Raw genomic sequence first — 19,755 nt, 5'->3', positions numbered from 1 at the left:
CGTTTTAAAAGTACTTGTATTATATTCATAAGTACTGTCTAAAGTGGCATATATTAAGGAGGTATCATCAATGATAAATAAGTTTTGGTTTTTACCCCACACAACTCGACTGTGCATGAGTACCGATCGTGTCTTCTTAAGGTTGCAGGGTGGCAGTAGCGAGTCACCCCCAGCACCCCCCCCCTCCCCCCCTTCAAGCACCCGTTGTGTATGTGTGCAAGAGCCAGCGTATGTGTGTGTCGCGCTCTCCACTATATCGAAGATGGCGGTGTCCGTGTTCCCCGGCGTGCGGCTCCTCTCAATCGGAGACGCGAACGGAGAGATACAGCGGCATTCTGAACAGCAGCCGCTGCGGCTGGAGGTGAAAAGCACACCGGACGCTGCCCTGATAAACCTCTCCAACAGTGAGTACTCTAACAACTGCGTGCTTTTGTCTCTTGCCTGGCTTTGAGAGCCCAGCGCCGGGTTGAGATCGCCACTCCGGTCCCGATGCTCATGGATAGCTATCGTGCTACCTAATGTTAGCTACCTAAGTGTGATTAGTTCGTCCAGTGGTAATGATGAAGGTAGATTACTAGTGTCTCTCTTGGGCCAGTGGCTAGTTAACTAACTGGCTATGTCCACTCCAGTTTTAATTCATCTAGCTAGCTGGTAACAGTTTTAGCAAAGTGATATAGCTATATATAGCCAGCTAGCTCAAGTACTTTTTCGTGAAATGTTAGCTAGCTTGCTACCATCCAAGACGTTCACAAGAAGCTACGTAATATAAATCGTCCTGAAATGAAACCGAAGAGTGCAATAGATTGCTTTGCTTTCAACACACTGCGCTCCCTTCTGTTGCAAACAGTTAACTATTTGGTTTGCTAAGGCCAGAAGATAGTCTCGGTAGCAAGCAGTGGTGCAAATTGACTGTTCAAAACAGAACAATAACCTTGGTCTTTTAGCCTTTCTGCTTGGTAGATCGAAGATGCCTTGTTAGCTAACCTTAATAACAGCTTTGAAATGCTGTTAACGGTTAACTGTATATATTGCTACCTATTCCTGAAGCCGGGGGTTGCTAGCTAACTTTTGCCAAGACGGCTTTGCCGGTGCGCATCAATGACAATGTAGCCAGTTAGCTAGGTAGCAAATAATGCCTGATATGTGAGATGAATTAGCACGCTAACGTTACCTTCACTGGTGGGAAATATTGTAGCTACCCTTTGCTTGCAACTTGTTACCGCACTGTTGTTAAACATTGCGTGGAACATGTGCACAACATGGACAGTTTGGTCCAGTGTAATTTGCATGATTTTAGCTATCGAGCTATTATCGCAGCCACGGTCAAGCGCACCTAGATATAGCTAGCTAGCTTATGTGCTAGTCCCAGACCGCTGCCTGGTTAGCAGATAGCTAGCTAATTTGATTAGCTCACTGTCTAACCAGGCTGTTCCATAATCTTAGTAGCGTTAAATTTAGCCCCGCAGTCAGAACAAGTCGGCGGACTATATTTCGTTTATGCAAGTTTTATTCCCTCCTCGTCCATGGGTCTGCTCCGAACAATAGCCTGCCCCCGCCCCCTTCCTCCCTCGCTCCTTTCGGGCTAGCTAGCTGGCTTTCTTTTTTTGTTGTGTGCTTGAATGGCGCAGTGATGTTTTACTGCGGATGGGAAGAAAGGGAGGCCTCGGGTTAAGGGCGATTTTGCCGCGTAGTTGACTGGCTTAAAAGAGAGTACGGTCGTCTCGGCGAGGAGTGCGCATTTTTGTGTATAATTTTTGTTGTTGTTGTTAAGTGGAAAACGTCACTTATACAGTTGATCCTTGTGCCGCCTTTGGAATTGTGGGCCCGGATTGCAATGGCAAGGCTCGGTTCACGTTGGTTAAACATTTCCACAACGCCACATTCGTGTCATAATTGGCTAGCTACCTTCCATGAATTGCATCGGAGCACCATGCAGTACGCAGCGTCAATACGAGCGGGCAGCTCAGCACACGGCTAGAGGGAATAGGCACTGAAGCGACTTACATCCCATGCACGCACTTTGAACCCAAAAATTTACAGTTAAGCATTTCCCACAAGCCAAGATTCCTTTACCATTCTGTAGACATTTCAAGTGTAGCTGAATTTCGTACAGCATTTATAAAACACTTTGATGAAAGCCGGCACCTCAGAGAACCAACACCTATAGCTACCAGTGAAGTATGCAACATTTGATTTCTGTCGTTTTACTTGGTAGCTGTTTGCAGCTTGACCTTTGATGCTTTGCAGTTTTTTGTAAAATACTCAAGGTAGCGCTGCAGGGTGTGAGATCTGGCTGTGTTTGGCTCTCTTAGATGAAGTGCTGCAGGGATTTGACATGTGTCAGTAGAGGTTGTCTTTGTGGTTGAAGGCACTAAAATAAGTTTAAGGAGCTGACATGCTGTGGTGTCTGAAGATCCCCTTTCCCACACAAGCGCCTTAGGAGACGCTTTTCAGCCAGGGTGACACTTTTGTTTTCTGAGCTCCGAAATCCTCTTTGCGGAGTAAAGCAGGTCAGTTTGTCTGAAGCAGGGGCCGCTGCGTCACGGCTGACCCGGCGTCTTGATCCGCCAGGTTTGGCGGCGTGACCTGCCAGCTTGGCCTCACGCCGTTCTGAGGCGACCTCAGGTTAGCGTCCTCCCTTATTTCTGATATCGCACTCTCCCCCCTGTGTATGGCCTGGCCAGGGCTGGTTTGCAAAGGCAATGCCATCCTCCACCACCACTACCACTCTTCCCCACCAGTTTTTCCAGCCTGCTTTCTCTGGAGCCCCTAAGTGCTGGGAAAGGCTGCATGTTTTTAAATATTTTAGTCGGTGCTCACTCAGCAAGGCGGAGGCCCTCAGCGCCCTCGTGCCCATTATTTATTTTCTTGTGTTTATCGTGACGTCTGGGCTCAGTGGAGCGTGTGCACTCGCTCCTCCAAGGGGGGGTGGGGGGGTGGGGGGGGTCATAGGAAAGTGCATTTGGCCAATGGGAGAACCTTTAAAAGCCCTTGGCAGGGCAGGGAAAAGTGCACAGAAAATGGAGGGCGATCTCGCATGCACTTTGGCGAAAAAGACCGGGCACGCCTGGCTTTTACATACCATAGCTCCATGTGGCATGGCTGCCTCCTTTTGGGTAGACACAGTGGACCGCTCTCATTGTTTTCCCCCCTTTGTTTTGGTTGGCTTGGTAGTAGTGGACTGGGGTGGGGGAAGGAGGGGGGTGGGGGCAGTTGCAGAGTTTTCGGAATATTTGCATTAAAATGGTCCATTCTCAGGGCTTGGAACTATCCAACTGAGGCGTCAGTGTCTTAAGCAAGTGTCCCTGCTTGCAGCTTATGATGATTGGTATGGATTTGGATTAAATAATATTATGCTTTTTCTGTAATATTATTTTCTGTGTTTTCTATTATCCCAAACTGTAAAAAGTGACATTTTAAAGCAAAAATCCTCTTTGATTTCTTTCCGCACATAACGGTGAACTTGTGTGGTTGTATTTTCCTGTCTCACAAAGCGAGATAATATTATGCAACTTAAGCCACAATGCTGTGTCTTTTTTTTTGTTTTTTTTTTTTTGAATGTCTGCTTCTTCCATAGCCAATCACACTTCAGACTGATCACATAAAAATTTTATGCAACACACAGTCACTGGAGCACCAATCCAAATTCAGCATGTGATAAGAAACGCGCAGGGCCTGTGTCTTTTTGCACGTGTAATTCGGTGGCCTGTTAAAGGTTGGGCCACCGGCGCTGAAATTCACTGCCTGCTGTCGTGAACTGAGGGCTGCAGCACTCAGGATGAGAAGAATTGGGCTGTAAAGTGAATTTGTAGGCCGTGTCCCTGGCTTCATGGGAGCTATCCGTGGGCTTGCGAGAAAACCATCGTTAAAAGAGATTTATGTCTCCTCGTTTGCGGAGGTAATGGTTTTGAGATGACTGAGGTTCAATTAGGCTCTGAAGTTTAGAGGCCCCCCCCCCCCAGCCTGACCCTGTCACAGTGTTCCTGTGGAGACAGATACTGGCCTGTCAGAGAGCATTTAAACCTTTTTTTAAAGGTTGTTTTAGCCTCTGCATTGAATTTTGTATAAGAAGCAAAAAGGAAAAAAAAAAAACGCTGGCTTAATTCCAGCACTCAAAGTTAAGGTCAATTATACATCACCTCACGCCCCCCCCCCCCCCCCCATCCCAGTTTAGTAACAAATAAAAGGTCGTTTATATTGTTTGGAAGCTTTTTATGTGTTGGCAGGTCCTTATCTTCAGTTGAGTCATTATGTGGATGCATAGTGTTTAAACGCCATGCTGGGGTGTAAATTACAAAGTGGTGATGTCCCTGTGCTTTGCATAGTGTGAAGCGCTCTGATGGTTGGTAATGAGCTTTCAGCTCATTGTGTTTCTTTTTACGTGGATCAGTGGTGTGTTTCTGTGTGCTGGTATATGTGCTCTATGTTCCTCTGTGAGTGACTGGCCTGCAGGATAGCGCCTGTGCGTGTGTGTGTCTGTCTGTCTGTCTGTCTGTCTTGCTGTTTGTGCTCCTTCTGTGTGGGTGTTCTCTGACTTGCGGTGTGGGCTGTTTGTATATGCGTGCCCAGTTTTACTGTTTGTGTTCTCTGCCTTGCCCTGTGCGTGACTGTGTGAGAGTTTTCAGGGTGACAGTGTGTTTCAGGAAGAGCTGTGTGTGTTCTGTGTGTCTGGATGTTCTGTGACTTGCCTGGTGTGTGTGTGTGCATGTGTTCGTTCGGGATGGCAGTGTGAGAGCTATGTATGTTCTGTGTAAGGGGGTGGTGTCTGACCCTCCGTCTTTGTGGGACGTGAGTGTGTGCGTGTGTGTGTGGATGGCTTTGTGAGAGCTGTATATGTATGTGTGTGTGTGTGGATGGCTTTGTGAGAGCTGTATATGTATGTGTGTGTGTGTGGATGGCTTTGTGAGAGGTATATGTATGTGATGGCAGTGGGCAGTGCATGGGGCTGACGCGGACTCTTTCTTCAGCAGAGGAAACCTGCGTGTTCAAGTGCTCGTTGTCGCGGGAGACGGAATGCAGCCGCGTGGGGAAGCAGTCCTTCATCATCACCCTGGGCTGCAACAGCGTCCTGCTGCAGTTCTCCTCTCCTGCAGGTACTCGGAGCTCCCTCTCCGCGGAACTCGCCTCTGTCTGTCTGTCGCCACCCGCCTCCCCGTGCGGCCCTCTTTCCCCTGCAGATCCCCGTCTCCCTCCTCCTCGCTCACTCACTCTCTCATCCTCCCCCTCCTTCTGTGTCTTGGGGTCTGACTGCTCATTTCTCCTTCATGCCTGCATGCGTCATGCCTGCGTCTGGGCAGCTCTTCCTTCCCCGCCGTAACGGCCGTCTCTTCCATCCCAGATTTCTCCTCCTTCTACAATATCCTGAAGAACTGCCGCGGCCACAATGCAGAAAGGTCTGTGTTCAGCGATCGGACCGAGGAGTCCTCTGCTGTACAGTACTTCCAGGTGCGTACGACACACGCCTGAGCACACGCACATACATGCCCATACACACGGCCGAGCACATACACGCACACACGCCTACACATGGGCTGCGAAGGAGTGACGTGCATGCGCTGGCACTGGGTGACACAGATGAACCATTTTCTGATCTCTCAGAAAGGCAGACCTTTACAGACACCCTGTCCCTATTACCGAGCCATAGAAATGCATTGGCTGACTCCGTGTCTTCTGCAACCCCCGATCTCCCCTCCGCAGTTCTATGGCTACCTCTCCCAGCAGCAGAATATGATGCAGGACTACGTTCGGACTGGAACCTATCAGCGAGCCATCCTCCAGAACCACACCGACTTTAAGGACAAGGTACAGTACCCAGTAAAGCGCAGCGTCCTTGGGCAAGCTGTGATGAGGGCTTACTGTTCTAATGTCTCTCTTCCAGCGTGTTCCTCTTTTGACTGCAGATGTTTTCTCTGGTCGCTGTGTTTTGGAGAGAAGTGGCTCCATGTGCACCATGCTGCGGTCTGTGTTGACAGATTTATGCTGTGTCTGTGGTCTGCTTTGAGCCCGTGTAATTACAGTGTCAATATTAAAGTACAGTGTCGGCTATGTCCGGTGTTCACAATGGCCAGAAAGCCAGACAGCATTGGGGGAAAATGCAGCATGGCACCACTTGAGCGGTTTGCCTCACAGGTCGCTAGTTGTACTGAACCACAGCGAAGCCGATTGTCGACTGCAACCGGTCGGCGAAAAGGGTCGTTGTCCAGTAACCCGACGCTACAAGGGGTCAGCACCTGCTCGAGGCTTCGCATAGCCGTAAGAGGCGATCTCTGCCCTTCAGCCTAGATCCAGCAATGCGCGGGGCGACTGAAACAAGACCCAAACAAGCAGCTGTCCAAATCGGAGTAGACACCAGAGAGGGGCCCTGCGGCCGGTGCTAATCGCTGTCCGTCACCGGGGAGGACCCAGAATAAACGGGCCCTTCTCATCCCAGTCAGTCAGGGACAAAGGCGCCCTTCCGCGACTGAGACGTGTGACGAAGCCTTGCGGGCCCCGGCCGAGCCTCGGCCCTCGGAGTCCGAATCCGCCACGGGCGGCTTCCCGTAATCAAATAACGCGCTCGCTCCTGGGTCGATTGCGATGGAAGTGTTCCAGACCTTTGTAATTCAATGCCAGCTGTGTTCTGTGTTGTAGCGCATCCGCTTAAGCCATACTACGGTCCCGGTTTTTATCTGTCTCTCGCTCTCTCTCAGGTGGTGCTGGATGTAGGCTGTGGCTCGGGGATTCTGTCCTTCTTTGCGGCTCAGGCGGGAGCCAGGAAGGTATACGCTGTGGAGGCCAGCACCATGGCCCAGCATGCCGAGGTGAGAGAGAGAGAGACACACACACACACACACACACTACATTTACATTACATTACATTACATTCATTTAGCAAATGCTCTTATCCAGAGTGACTTCCAGCACAATAGAATGTAAGTGTATCCATTCAACTTGAATGAACACACACGCACACACACGCACACACGCACACACGCACACACGCACACACACACAAATACACACAAATACACTCACGTGGCTTCTCTTCCCTCCTCGCCAGGTGCTGGTGAACAGTAACGGGCTGACGGACCGGGTGGTGGTGATCCCAGGGAAGGTGGAGGAGGTGTCCCTGCCCGAGCAGGTGGACATCATCATCTCAGAGCCCATGGGCTACATGCTGTTCAACGAGCGCATGCTGGAGAGCTACCTGCATGCCAAGAAGTTCCTGAAGCCCAACGGTAGGAAGGGCCTGTCTCTTGCCTGTGTGCATGTGTGTGTGAGGGGGGGCCTTGGATGGCCTGATCCAGCACCCTGCAGCTCTGCCTGTATCAGTCAGACTTTATCATTATGGTACGTTACATTACATTCATTTAGCAGATGCTCTTATCCAGAGCCACTTCCAGCACAATAGAACAGGGGTGTATCCATTCAAGGTGATTGAGCAACAGTGTTAGACCAGGCTAACAACGTTTCCAGACCTGTGAGTGTGAGCCCAACAATATCCAAGCCCTACCACAAGTTAACTTGTGTGGCCTGACCAGACAAGTGAAGCCGAGTACACTACCATACATCAGCCACTTGATTTATCACACAGCGCTGATGAGCATGTCAAGCAGGGAGGTACGGCATGCCTACCTGGATGTGGTTGAAGGGGGCGAACATATTCAGGGACGCTCCCTGTGCATTTTTCGAAGATTCTGGGGCCTCCTTTATCGACCTTTCGTACAGTTAATCGTAAACGTGCTCTTGTGCGCAGACTAGCATTTTCAAACAGTTAGTGCTGTTTCTCAACCCTGCATGCACACGTTGAGGAAAGTGCTAGAAGGCAGTTCCTGCATGTGTGTAGCATTTTGCGTTGGAAACGCCTCTAATTGGCTGCGTGGTGAAAGTGTGCCTTTAACTGTTAAATATTCATGTGAAGCCACACTGAAATACAAAGTGCCAGCAGCTAAAATAATAAATCTGCTCTGAACCTGAGACTGAAACTGCAGTGTCTGAAATGTAAGCTAAAAATACTTTTGTTTGACACTTGTGACAATTGCGTGACAGAGAAGATTAAAATTACTGCTCGGCTGAAAATGTTTTTATTTTGTCTGTGCGCATTCCAAAGTTAGAAAAAATTGAACTGAAGTTGGGTGTGAGAAACTCGAGCTGGTTTACAGGAGGGGGGGCAAAAGTTGAACCGCACTGTCAGCCTTTATATTGTAGGAAACACTGAAAAGGCTGGTTTCTCAGGCGGACCCTTCGATCTCCAAGGCATACGTCCTTTGACAGTTGTAGTTCTCCACGTTGGCTAACTGCCTCACACAAACTAACAGAACCATACAGGATATTTCTGCACCCACCAGGAAACAGTGCTGCACCCCTGCAGCCACAAAGGGTCCTTTGTGCTCAGCCTGCAGTATGCATCCTGGTTATAGGGGTGTTAATCGTGTGAAGTGTAAAAACTCCCCAGATCACTTGTATGGTGCTGTGTAACGCAGAGGTGTTATTAACGACCTTGACGTGCAGCAATGACGGGCTCACCCGCCTCTCTCCCCCCCTCCCCAGGTAACCTGTTCCCCACCATCGGAGACGTTCACCTGGCCCCCTTCACTGACGAGCAGCTGTACATGGAGCAGTTCACAAAAGCCAATTTCTGGTGAGAGCACGGAGTGGGGCGGGCTGGGTAAAGGTGGCGGAAGGGGGGTCGGGGGGGGTGTGTGTCTGCTCATGAGAGGAATGCGGTGGGATCGAGGCCTGGCAGTCTCTAGCAGGCATTTAAAACGCCTGACAAGCAGGACGGCGTTAAACATCTGGCGGGAGCTGGTACGTGCGGCGCGCGGCAGCTGTTCCAGCAGAGAGTCGGACGCGGGAGTCCTGTCGTCTGTTTCGTTTTTTCTCTCTCCACAGCGAGGATGTTTTGCCTTGCCAGGCTTTGTTGGGGGGGATTAGCAGATCACAGTGTTGTGGGTGCGGAGAGCTTAGGTTTTGGATGGGCCTCTAAGCTCACCCTCTCTCCCTCCCTCCCTCCCTCCCTCCCTCCCTCCTGTCTTTCCCTCAGGTATCAGCCGTCCTTCCATGGCGTGGATCTCTCCGCCCTGCGCGGCGCCGCTGTGGACGAGTATTTCCGTCAGCCCATTGTGGTAAGAGTGTGAGTGTGTGGGTGGCTGTGCATGTTTGTGAGAGAAAGTGTGTGTGTGTTGCGTATGTTTGGCTGTGCAGGTGTGTGAGAGGGTGAGAAGGGTGTACGCGCTTGGTAAGTGACTGCACGCGTGTGTGTGCGCGTGCGCATGTGTGTGTGTGCGCGTGCGTGTTGGTCGGTGCAGATCCCTGGTAGATCACCCTGGTGCCCAGAGACACAGGGTGCTGCCAGCTCTGGTCCCGCTCCTGTAAACACTGCCGTGTCGGGGACAGCAGTGCTCCAGGTGGCTCTGAGGGTGTGCCCACAACATTGGGCCCAGTCAGCCAGTACCACCACTGTGGTGTTGTCTGGGGTCCAGAGAGCAGTGATCAAATGAGCAAAGCCCCTTCCAGGTGTACACGCTGGAGACACTGTATTAGTGTGTGCTAATACTGTGCTGTGGCACTGCCGTGCCTGTGTTCCCTCTCTACCCACATATCCACATACACACAGAGGAAGACAGGGAGTGGTAGGTTACGAGAAAGAGGGGGAGCCGCGTGGAGAGAGAAGTGGTTTAATCATAATGGAAGCTAATGAATCAGCATTGTTTATACAGTCTGCATCACCTCCCATGCAGACTCTGAGAGTACAGAGGGAGAGAGGGGTTTGTGCAGCACAGCATGGATGAACACACACACACACGCACACACAGTGGTCCTAGACATAGGTCACACACTTAATGCCTAGGTAAAAAAAAAAGTTAAATATAAATATTCATATTGTGTCATCTCCCTACGTTTTCCTTTATACTGCTTGTATCCATCTCGTCCCTCTTCCTCTGTCTGTCCCTGCTTTTCTCACTTCTCTCTGCTCTCTCTCTCTCTCTTTCCATCAGGACACCTTCGATATAAGGATTCTGATGGCCAAGTCCGTGAAATACACAGTCAACTTCCTGGAGGCCAAAGAGGGGGACCTCCACAGGTCTGTAACGGTCGTTCTCTGTGCTTCTCTAAAGACCCATTTCATGCCCGATTTTAGCCATTTGCTCTCTCTAGCTCTCGGTCTTCTCTCTTTCACTTTCTCTTCCTCCTCTTCTCACTCTCACTCTGTTTCCTCTCTCCTCTCTCTCAGGATAGAGATCCCGTTCAAGTTCCACATGGTGCACTCGGGACTGGTGCATGGGCTGGCCTTCTGGTTTGACGTGGCTTTCATCGGCTCCGTGTAAGTCTCGGCGTGCGTGTGTTTGTGAGGGTCCCAGCGAGCCTGTGTGTGAGTGAGCGTGCGAGTCCGTGCCGGAGTGTGTGAGTGGTACATGAGTATCTGGCAACTGATTGTTTCCAGCCAGCCTACGTCTGTTAATTACGAAATAGAATATGCCTGTGTGTGTGTGTGTGTGTGTGTGTGTGTGTGTGTGTGTGTATGTGAATCAGCAGAAAGTCCCTGGAGATCACCCTGGTGCATATACATGTAACCATAGTGAAACGGTTAAAAATCAATCTTATGTGTATATAATATAATGTATATAATATAAAACATAATCTTGCAATACACAGTTGTGTATATATAACTATATGTAATGCAGCATGTAATGCTTGATGGCATTCCTCGTCATTCCTTGGCGGCAGTGTAGCATAGTGGTTAAGGAGCCAGACTCGTGACCAAAATGGTTGCTGGTTCGATTCCCCGCTGCTGGGGCACTGCTGTTGTAAACTTGGGCAAGGTACTTAACCCACAATTGCCTCAGTAAATATGCAACTGTATAAATGGATCATATTGTAAAAAGCTGTAACCGATGTAAGGTGCTCTGGATAAGAGCGTCTGCTAAACACCAATGATTTAACCTGCTGGGTTGTTTGCTGCCCCCCCACCCCCGTTTCAGGATGACGGTGTGGCTCTCCACGGCCCCCACGGAGCCGCTCACCCACTGGTACCAGGTGCGCTGCCTGCTGCAGTCTCCCCTCTTCACCAAGGCAGGGGACACGCTGTCCGGCACCGCCCTGCTCATCGCCAACAAGAGGTGAGTCCGAGGGGCTCCCAGTCCCGCTTTTCAGACGGTAATCTGGGCTTTCACCTCTCAGTTCAGCCCTGTATCAACTTCCTCCAATATCCTGCTCCAACAGGCAGAGTTACGACATCAGCATCGTGGCCCAAGTGGACCAGACGGGCTCCAAGTCCAGCAATCTGTTGGACCTGAAGAACCCCTTCTTCAGGTGGGTCGGCCCGTTGAGTCTGGCTGCTGGCGAATGGGTGCAGACTGTACCATGTTGGATGAGGAGGGGTGGTATACTCCTCCCTCTTCTCCTTTGTTTGAATTTGCGTGTGGTGTTTTTCAGGTACACAGGTGCCACCCCCGCCCCCCCTCCTGGCTCACACTACACGTCCCCCTCCGAAAACATGTGGAACACTGGGGGGGCCTACAGCATGAACCAGGGCATGGCTGTGTCAGGTATACCTCACAGAGCTTATGCACAGGCTCACTAACACACACACACACATTTTGATATCATCCCTATCAACACACTGTAATGTCATAACCCACGGCAGTGGTACATTTAGGCACGCCCTCTACATGAGCCAGGTGCGCTGCACTGAGCTTTTCCCCCCCCAAACCGTAACAGGCTGCTTGTCACACCAGTTTTAACTGATGAAGTGGACCCCAATACAAACCAAGCTCCCCCCCGGCCACATCTGTGCGGAGATGCGCAGACGCGCCCCTCTGACACACCCTGGAAAGCATGCTCTTCCCGTGATATCGTGTCCGTGTGATTCACTGTTTCTCTCCCTCCCTCCCTCCATCCTTCCTCCCCTCTCTTTTCCCCCCCGGTGTTTTCTCCCTCTGTGCTCCGCCTCCCTCTGCCTCTCTTTCTCAGGGATGCCCACAGCTTATGATCTCAGCACTGTCATCGGCAGCGGCTCCACTGTCTCTCACAACAACCTCATCCCCCTCGGTATGAACAGGCACACACACACTCTCATACCCCAAGTGAGCAGACACGTGTATTACATCACACATGTATTATATCACACATCTATTACATCACACATCTAAGACAGTCACACACACAATGGGTCTGAGACAGTGGAATAGATGCCAATACACAGTGGTGTAGGAGCGAGTTAATAACTTACAGGAACATGCTTGTAACTTATAACGTTCTGAATGGGAATTGCCTAAAATAAATATCCAGCTGCATAAATGGCTGTTATGTAAGCTGTGTTAGCTGCTCTGGATAAGGGCTTCCGCTAGGAAAAATGACTAAAAGCATGTACAGTGAGGTAATTGGCTGGAGACGGATATAAACTGCTGCACACAGAGGGACTGGCAGAGGGACATATGATGTACAGTCTGATATGGTCAGAGTGCAAACTTCCTGCCTGGTGGAAGGGAAGGGCTGATATACAGCCACACAGGGATGGGTAGGGTTTCACAAACGGACAGGTATCGATTACCGCCATGGCGTTACAGATACAACCACACCCAGGACAATTGCACAGCATGTGTGAGAGCACTACCTCTTTGACTGATGCGATGCTCTGTGTGTGTGTGTGTGTGTGTGAGAGAGAGAGAGAGTGTATTTGTAGGTGTGTACAGAATATATTATATTTGTATGCAGCTAGGGTGTGTGTATGTGTGTGTGAGAAGGTGTGTGAGAACGTATTTGTAGGCATGTATAGAAATATATATATAATCTTTGTATGGTGGGACAGAGCCAGTTTTTGTGTGTGTGTGGAGGAAAGGTTTGTGTGTATGTGTGCATAGAGTGGATGTTAATAGAGTAGTGTTTAACCTCACTACAGCCCATGAGACTGATTCCCACCCTATTCCATCTGTCCAGTGAACACAGGGATAGTGAACCACACCCACTCCAGAATGGGCTCCATCATGAGCACAGGAATCGTCCAGGGTAAGTCTGTCCCCCCCGGGAATCGCCTGCAGAAAAGGCTGCCAGGCCATTACATTTCCTACAGGAGTATTTTTAACTCAACTCAAATATGCAGTAGGGCCAAAAGCGTACAGTCCCCTGCCATGGGTAGATGCAGACAAGTCCCAAGATTAGTGACCCCTAGTGGTGAGTAGGGATGTAATTTTTGAGCACACCCAACAGGGCACAGATATATGTCACGTTATGGTATGTAAAAGATGGATAAAGTGCAAAGCTATTTTCATAGAACAGCATTTGTCCTGGAGAAGTCAATCTGCGCAGTCCGAGCTTTTGATTGTGTTAAATGCCTGACATTTCTAAGGAAACTTTTGGAATTTGACCTGACTCTTTCCCTTCCTAGGGGCTTCAACCGGCCAATCGGGTCCAAGTAGCAGCAGTCCTCACTATCCAGTAAACAGCCAGTTCACAATGGGAGGACCAGCTATTTCCATGGCATCTCCCATGGCAATCCCTAGCAACACCATGCATTATGGGAGTTAAGACCTTTGACCTTGCACCTCTCACCCCTCAACTGTCCACAGCCAGAAGAAAACCAAAACCGACATTTTTTTCATTGTGTCTTCTTGTCTGTTGTCTTTCATCCCCCCCCCCCCCCCCTCACCGTTCTACCCCAACTCCCCTCTCACTCGTCCATCTCCCATTTTTTCCCATTCTTAGGTAGGTTCCCAAACCCCCCCCCCCCCCCCCCCCCCCCCCCCCCGCGGCAACCGTTAGGGTGCAGCAGCTACACTTTCAGTTCAGCCACAAGGTGGCAGCACTACTTTGCTGACAGACACACACTGACAAACACATACATATTCAATTCTGTCCTTTGCTCACAGTTGTACTGCTCTGACTGAAATGTGTAACACACAAAAAAAACACACAAAGATGGACTCGTCACACAGTTCTCTCCCAGATGGACAGAAAGGCCTCTGGGCTCCTTGCTGGAATATTTCCCATCAACCCCCCGTGTCTGCTCCACCAACCTCTCCTCTGACTGCTGGCACAGCCTCGTGACCATTGATGGCTCCTCCACCTCGAACTTTGACCCCCTTCCCCCTCCTCCATCACCCCCCCCGCTCCCACTCCCTTGATGAGGAGCAGAGAACACAGCATCACTGAAGTGACTAGAATCCATCGTCTTACTCCATCCCTGGACATATGACCCAAGAGACTGAGTGACACTTGTACAGTAACCTCTCGTCTGTTTAGTGTTTAATTTTGCCATGCCAAGTTTACTGCTAGCTTAGCAAAGAAAAGACTTGTGTCTAAAAAAAAAAAAATTCACCTCTCAAACCTGCCTGTAGAATCCAGACTTTTCTAACCAAAACCCACCCCCCCCTTCTGACGCAGGGTGTAGTTGTCCTGATAGAGCACAAGTGGGGGTTTTGATCGAGTCGAGGCTCGTTCACAGCGTTTGTGCTTTCTCCTCCCCTCCCTCCCGCCGGACGTGATTGACAGAGCGGTCAGCCAATGGGCTCTAGCGACGCAATAGTAGAAAGCCGGGCCTCGTCCAGTTAGAGCTTGAGGACTGCGTTGTGGATACACGGGTGGAGCTGCCAACACATTTGAGTGCGAGAAGAAGGGGGACCACAGCTTGGGACTACAGAGACTATGGACACTACTCCTGTGCAGAAGCAATGCTTGGATCAACAGTATCTTAGTTTACAGCCCAAACCCTCCTACCCCTTATGCCTCTGAGACTGAGACTGGTGTGTAGATCCCCTTGGAGGGTGCAGAGGAGCTTTTGCTACTCTGTTACCTCACAACCCCCTTCGTCCCTTAAACCGTCATAACCATCCCCGCTTCCCTTCCCAGGCGGGCAATATTGTTGCCCCAGATAGGGGCAAAGACAAATGGGGGGGAGGGGAACTGTACGTTGCTTCCAGTCATAGATATGAACTCAGAATTCATTCAGTTTGATTTAGCAACGTTTAAGAGGAAAAGAATTGTCTCAGCTAGTTTGTAGACTTGACTAATTTTTTTTGTCTTTTTTTTCTTTCACAAAAAAGAAACAAAAAAAAAAACAAGCAAAAAAAGGAGCAAATTAAATGTTGGTGGAGAATTCCCTCGGTAATCTGGCTCCTTCTTTTGAGATTCTTTGCCTTGGTGTGCTTGTTCTACTGTAAATTTCACTTGCCACCCCTAGTTATAGTGTTCATATGTATGGCCATACTATAAACGATGCATACCACCCTGTATTCTTCACCAGCATGGCGGCTGAAGGTAAGTGGGATTGAGCTTGGTTAGTGCTTGGATGGAAGAAGTCCTGTGAAAACTAAGCAGTAGTTCTAAGAGGTTGCATGCCATGTGGGGTCAATCAGAAAATCTATGCAACCGCTTAGTGATAGGGACACTATCCTATAAGAGATTTTTTTTTTTCCTTTCAGACAAGCTGTTAAACCAGTGTCCTCGCTCATTGATTTAAGATTATGTGGCTCATTGCAGAATTCTGAGAATTTTGCCACATCCTGGTTAAATTTCTGTCATGGATCTTAATCGTCTCCCTGTTCCACTGGCTAAATAACGTCTCCCCCCAGCTGATATGTGGTGGCCTCACTGTCAAAAATCACCTAGGTGGGTGCCTCATGTTGGTAGTAGTTGAAGTGATTTACACTCTGCTCCCATCTTCGCCCTAAATAAGTTTTGAGGTCTATGGAATATATGTAAATGCAATCTGATGGCATTAGTACTGTTACTGGAAAGGCTTACCTCTTCCCAGTGCAGTTTGTTCTTCAGGCCACTGTTAAAAATCTGCTCAGCCTCAACATTGCCATGTGGAAGTGGTCTGCGGAATGCCTTTATCCATCCCTAGATAAATAAAAGCGTTTCATGGCTTTGTTAGTTTTACAGTCACTGCCACAGTACCTCGGTGAGGGTAAAACACAGATAAGTGTTCACCAGGGATATTTAGCTGAATGAGCAGTTGGTTTGAACGGCAGTAACTGAAGAAACGTCCCGACAGCGCAGGGGCCCCCGTCGGCGTCGCAAAAGCGTTTGTGGAGGAAGCGTGTTTACAGAACGGGCGCTTCTGCGCTGGCAGCTGGAGCAACGCCAATGTCAATGGGGCTGTGTGCAGACCGCCTCCGCCACGCAAGGGGCCAGCAGAAACGCACCGCCTCAATGTGTCTCGCCGCTGTTCCGAGCAGCCAGCCATCCCATCTGGCCGAGGGGGGTTTTGCGCCTGGTGAGGATTTGCCGTGGTCCGGGACCAGTTAACCTCAGTTAACCTAGCGCGCGCTCTGTGGTGCTTCCCCGGGGCCATTGGAAAAAAAAAAAAACCCTTCTGATGCTCCACCATCTTAAGGAGAGACCACTCGGCCTCTAGTGGCCACTCGAGTGTCATTCAATGAGCCGGTATTGAATTGAGTCCTCTCCCAGCGTGTCCGCCTGCTCATTTCTGCGCAGTCCTCTCTGAGTAAGGTGAGCCCCCCCCCCCCCCCCCCCCCTCCCTGGTCCGTTCAATGACTCCATTCACAAACAGCCTATTTAAGCCTCCACACCGACATCAACACCAGCCTTTCAGGCTGACGGAGGCTTCGGCTGAAACGATCACGGATTGGTGGCCGGAGGAGTGGATGGATATAGAAAGGTATAAGGCTCAGTTTAAAACAGTTGTTGCTCTCTGACAGGGAAAAATATTTGACTTTATGGGCGCTCTGACCGCTTCATGGCCTGCCTGTGCTTTTAGTGTGTCTCCAGCCCTCGTCGGTGGAACCGTCATATTTACATAACTCGTATTACAATACCTTGCTGTGCGCTTGATGTGTAAGACCCAGTAACGAGTGGGTCCCCTGATGTCATATAGAATAAGCAAATGGCAGGAAACCAGGCCTCTGATGCATGTGCTGGTTAAGCAATCATTTTCATCAGCCGTAAATTCTTAGAAGAAACGATTTGCAGATGCAAAGTAAAACTCGTTTTATCCCAGGAAAGTCTTTAATAGCCTGATATGGGGAAAGCAGTGCCTTCTCTACTCCCTTCACTCTGAATGAAAATGTGTTTCTGTACTGTTCTGCATTCTTCCAGTTATTTAACAAAGGGGTTGACAGTATGAATAAAGTATGTCTGGCACACACATGGGCAAAAAAAAAAAAATACACACCCAAGCAAGGAGTCGGGGTTTAGATTTGTGAAGTGGCATTACACCATGTGAATATCTTTCACAGGATAGAAGTCAGACTCATATTGAGTAGCAGTGCAGTGGAACCAGGTATGTGCAGATCCTCTGCTGACCCCTCTGTAGATGAGAACACGGGCTTTGTGTAAGTGTGTGGCTAGAGTACAGTTGAAAGTACACCTTTCGCCCTTTGCGTGGGTTCGGTTATGAATGGCAGTGCCACGTGCACTGGTTTGTCCGTTAAGGTTAGAGCTTGTGGTATAGTGGGAAGAAGCAGGGCAATCACCAAAAGGCTGCTGGTTTGATTTCCTGCTGGAGCACTGCTGTTGTACCTTGGGCTAGGTATTTGGCCCACGATTGCCTCAGAAAATATGCAGCTGTATAAATGGATAAAATTGTACCCTGTGTAAATCCAGAGTATGTGCTGAATAACTGTAATGCCACTTTTGTTTTGCGAAGGCTCACTGTGGATGTGCCATAACTCCACTGGGTGCTCAGTAGCCAGCCAAAAACACTTCTCACGGGTTCTGTGTACTGATCTGTCCTGTAGTCGGAACTGGGATACTTTCACATCAGCAATGGAGCCTGTTGTGCGCAAAAAGAGTCTTGCAGCCAGCATTGGTTGGTGAAAGCTGTTACGAGTTACCTACAGCGAGTGCAGTTCCACTGTTACTCGAGGCTGGTGTGATCACAGATCAGCGCTTGTGGGCGACATCCCTGCCTTTTAGTACACATGTGGCTCTATTTCTCTGATCCTGGGTTATGTTGCTGGAATTCTTGGAAATTACCATTGTTGCTTTGCCATTTAATATCGGGGCTGTACTTGTGCAGCCACCAAACACCATATAAAAATGTTATTTACTGGATGTGAAAATAATACCCATGTTTTCAGGTAAGTTTAAAATGTTTAGGATAGTTGAATAAATGGAGCAGTGCAAATAAAGATTAGTCCTATGGATTGAGCATATGAACCACGAGGAGCCGGCGACACGGACACTTCAGGATGGAGCTTTATTGCATTTATCTGCAATGAGGAGAAACGGATGCTGAAATCACACCTTGGCACAAACGAGGTGCTACAAAATGATACCAAAAAGCACAACACACCTGCATCCATGTGCTGAGAAGGGGATGCTTTAAGCTTTGCGTTATATGGTAGCTCAGGTCAACAGTGACTTCAAGCCCTGCAAGTGACCTGCAGATTGCATAACCTGCCTTTTCTGTTAATTTGTTCATGGCATCTGTTGCTTTTGCATTTCCCCAAGAACATCGACATACAGAGAAGAACACTTGTCACAATACTCTGTAAAACACAGCATGTTAATATAGATGAGATCTCAGCCATCAGAGACAAGTGATGCAGAGACAGACTCTTTCTGGTGCACAGTTCAGTTTATGATCAAATAAAACTCCAGCATATTTGCAAGAGTCTAAAAATAATATACAGTGCTGGCCAAAAGTATTGGCACCCCTGCAATTCTGTCAGATAATGCTCAATTTCTCCCAGAAAATGATTGCAATTACAAATGTTTTGGTAGTAATATCTTCATTTATTTTGCTTGCAATAAAAAAACACAAAAGAGAAAGAAAAAAAAGTCAAATCAAGTATCAATTTACACAAAACTCCAAAAATGGGCCGGACAAAAGTATTGGCACCCTTTGAAAAATCATGTGATGCTTCTCTAATTTGTGTAATTAACAGCACCTGTTACTTACCTGTGACACATAACAGGTGGTGGCAATCACTAAATCACACTTGCAGCCAGTTAAAATGGATTAAAGTTGACTCAACCTCTGTCCTGTGTCCTTGTGTGTACCACATTGAGTATGGAGAAAAGAAAGAAGACCAAAGAACTGTCTGAGGACTTGAGAAGCAAAATTGTGAGGAAGCATGGGCAATCTCAAGGCTACAAGTCCATCTCCAAAGACCTGAATGTTCCTGTGTCTACCGTGCGCAGTGTCATCAATAGGTTTAAAGCCCATGGCACTGTGGCTAACCTCCCTAGATGTGGACGGAAAAGAAAAATTGACGAGAGATTTCAACGAAAGATTGTGCGGATGGTGGATAAAGAACCTCGACTAACATCCAGACAAGTTCAAGCTGTCCTGCAGTCCGAGGGTACAACAGTGTCAACCCGTACTATCCGTCGGTGTCTGAATGAAAAGGGACTCTATGGTAGGATACCCAGGAAGACTCCACTTCTGACCCAGAGACATAAAAAAGCCAGGCTGGAGTTTGCTAAAACTTACCTGAGAAAGCCAAAAACATTTTGGAAGAATGTTCTCTGGTCAGATGAGACAAAAGTAGAGCTTTTTGGGAAAAGGCATCAACATAGAGTTTACAGGAAAAAAAACGAGGCCTTCAAAGAAAAGAACACGGTCCCCACAGTCAAACATGGCGGAGGTTCCCTGATGTTTTGGGGTTGCTTTGCTGCCTCTGGCACTGGACTGCTTGACCGTGTGCATGGCATTATGAAGTCTGAAGACTACCAACAAATTTTGCAGCGTAATGTAGGGCCCAGTGTGAGAAAGCTGGGTCTCCCTCAGAGGTCATGGGTCTTCCAGCAGGACAATGACCCAAAGCACACTTCAAAAAGCACTAGAAAATGGTTTGAGGGAAAGCACTG

The 19,755-nt window shown here is 48.9% G+C and overlaps 1 protein-coding gene across 2 annotated transcripts; it reads left to right on the top strand.

Moving 5' to 3' along the window:
• The first annotated feature begins 249 nt into the window (after positions 1-249).
• On the top strand, positions 250-13,612 carry LOC118784052 (histone-arginine methyltransferase CARM1). 2 transcript variants are annotated; one of them, XM_036538045.1, is made up of 16 exons: positions 250-404; positions 4,971-5,093; positions 5,339-5,445; positions 5,698-5,802; positions 6,690-6,800; positions 7,040-7,217; positions 8,530-8,620; positions 9,023-9,104; positions 9,978-10,063; positions 10,214-10,303; positions 10,962-11,099; positions 11,203-11,292; positions 11,416-11,528; positions 11,953-12,030; positions 12,919-12,987; positions 13,367-13,612. In XM_036538045.1, exons 1-16 carry the CDS (start codon positions 263-265, stop codon positions 13,504-13,506), a joined length of 1,743 nt encoding a protein of 580 aa, XP_036393938.1. In that variant the 5' UTR covers positions 250-262; the 3' UTR covers positions 13,507-13,612. The 2 variants fall into 2 exon arrangements, with proteins under 2 accessions (XP_036393938.1, XP_036393930.1); XM_036538037.1 differs by having other exon boundaries at positions 4,968-5,093.
• Positions 13,613-19,755: the final 6,143 nt, after the last annotated feature.

This window comes from Megalops cyprinoides, chromosome 1, assembly GCF_013368585.1.
Source record: "Megalops cyprinoides isolate fMegCyp1 chromosome 1, fMegCyp1.pri, whole genome shotgun sequence".
NCBI classification, from domain to species: domain Eukaryota; kingdom Metazoa; phylum Chordata; class Actinopteri; order Elopiformes; family Megalopidae; genus Megalops; species Megalops cyprinoides.
This window is presented reverse-complemented; position numbering and strand designations above follow the sequence as displayed.

Excerpts from the sequence above, each read along its gene's own strand:
- LOC118784052 (XM_036538037.1), top strand. The coding sequence starts at position 263 with ATGGCGGTGTCCGTGTTCCCCGGCGTGCGGCTCCTCTCAATCGGAGAC. Across the intron at positions 5,446-5,697 it reads CTGCTGTACAGTACTTCCAG|TTCTATGGCTACCTCTCCCA; the intron begins GTGCGTACGACA and ends TCCCCTCCGCAG. Across the intron at positions 9,105-9,977 it reads ATTTCCGTCAGCCCATTGTG|GACACCTTCGATATAAGGAT; the intron begins GTAAGAGTGTGA and ends TCTTTCCATCAG.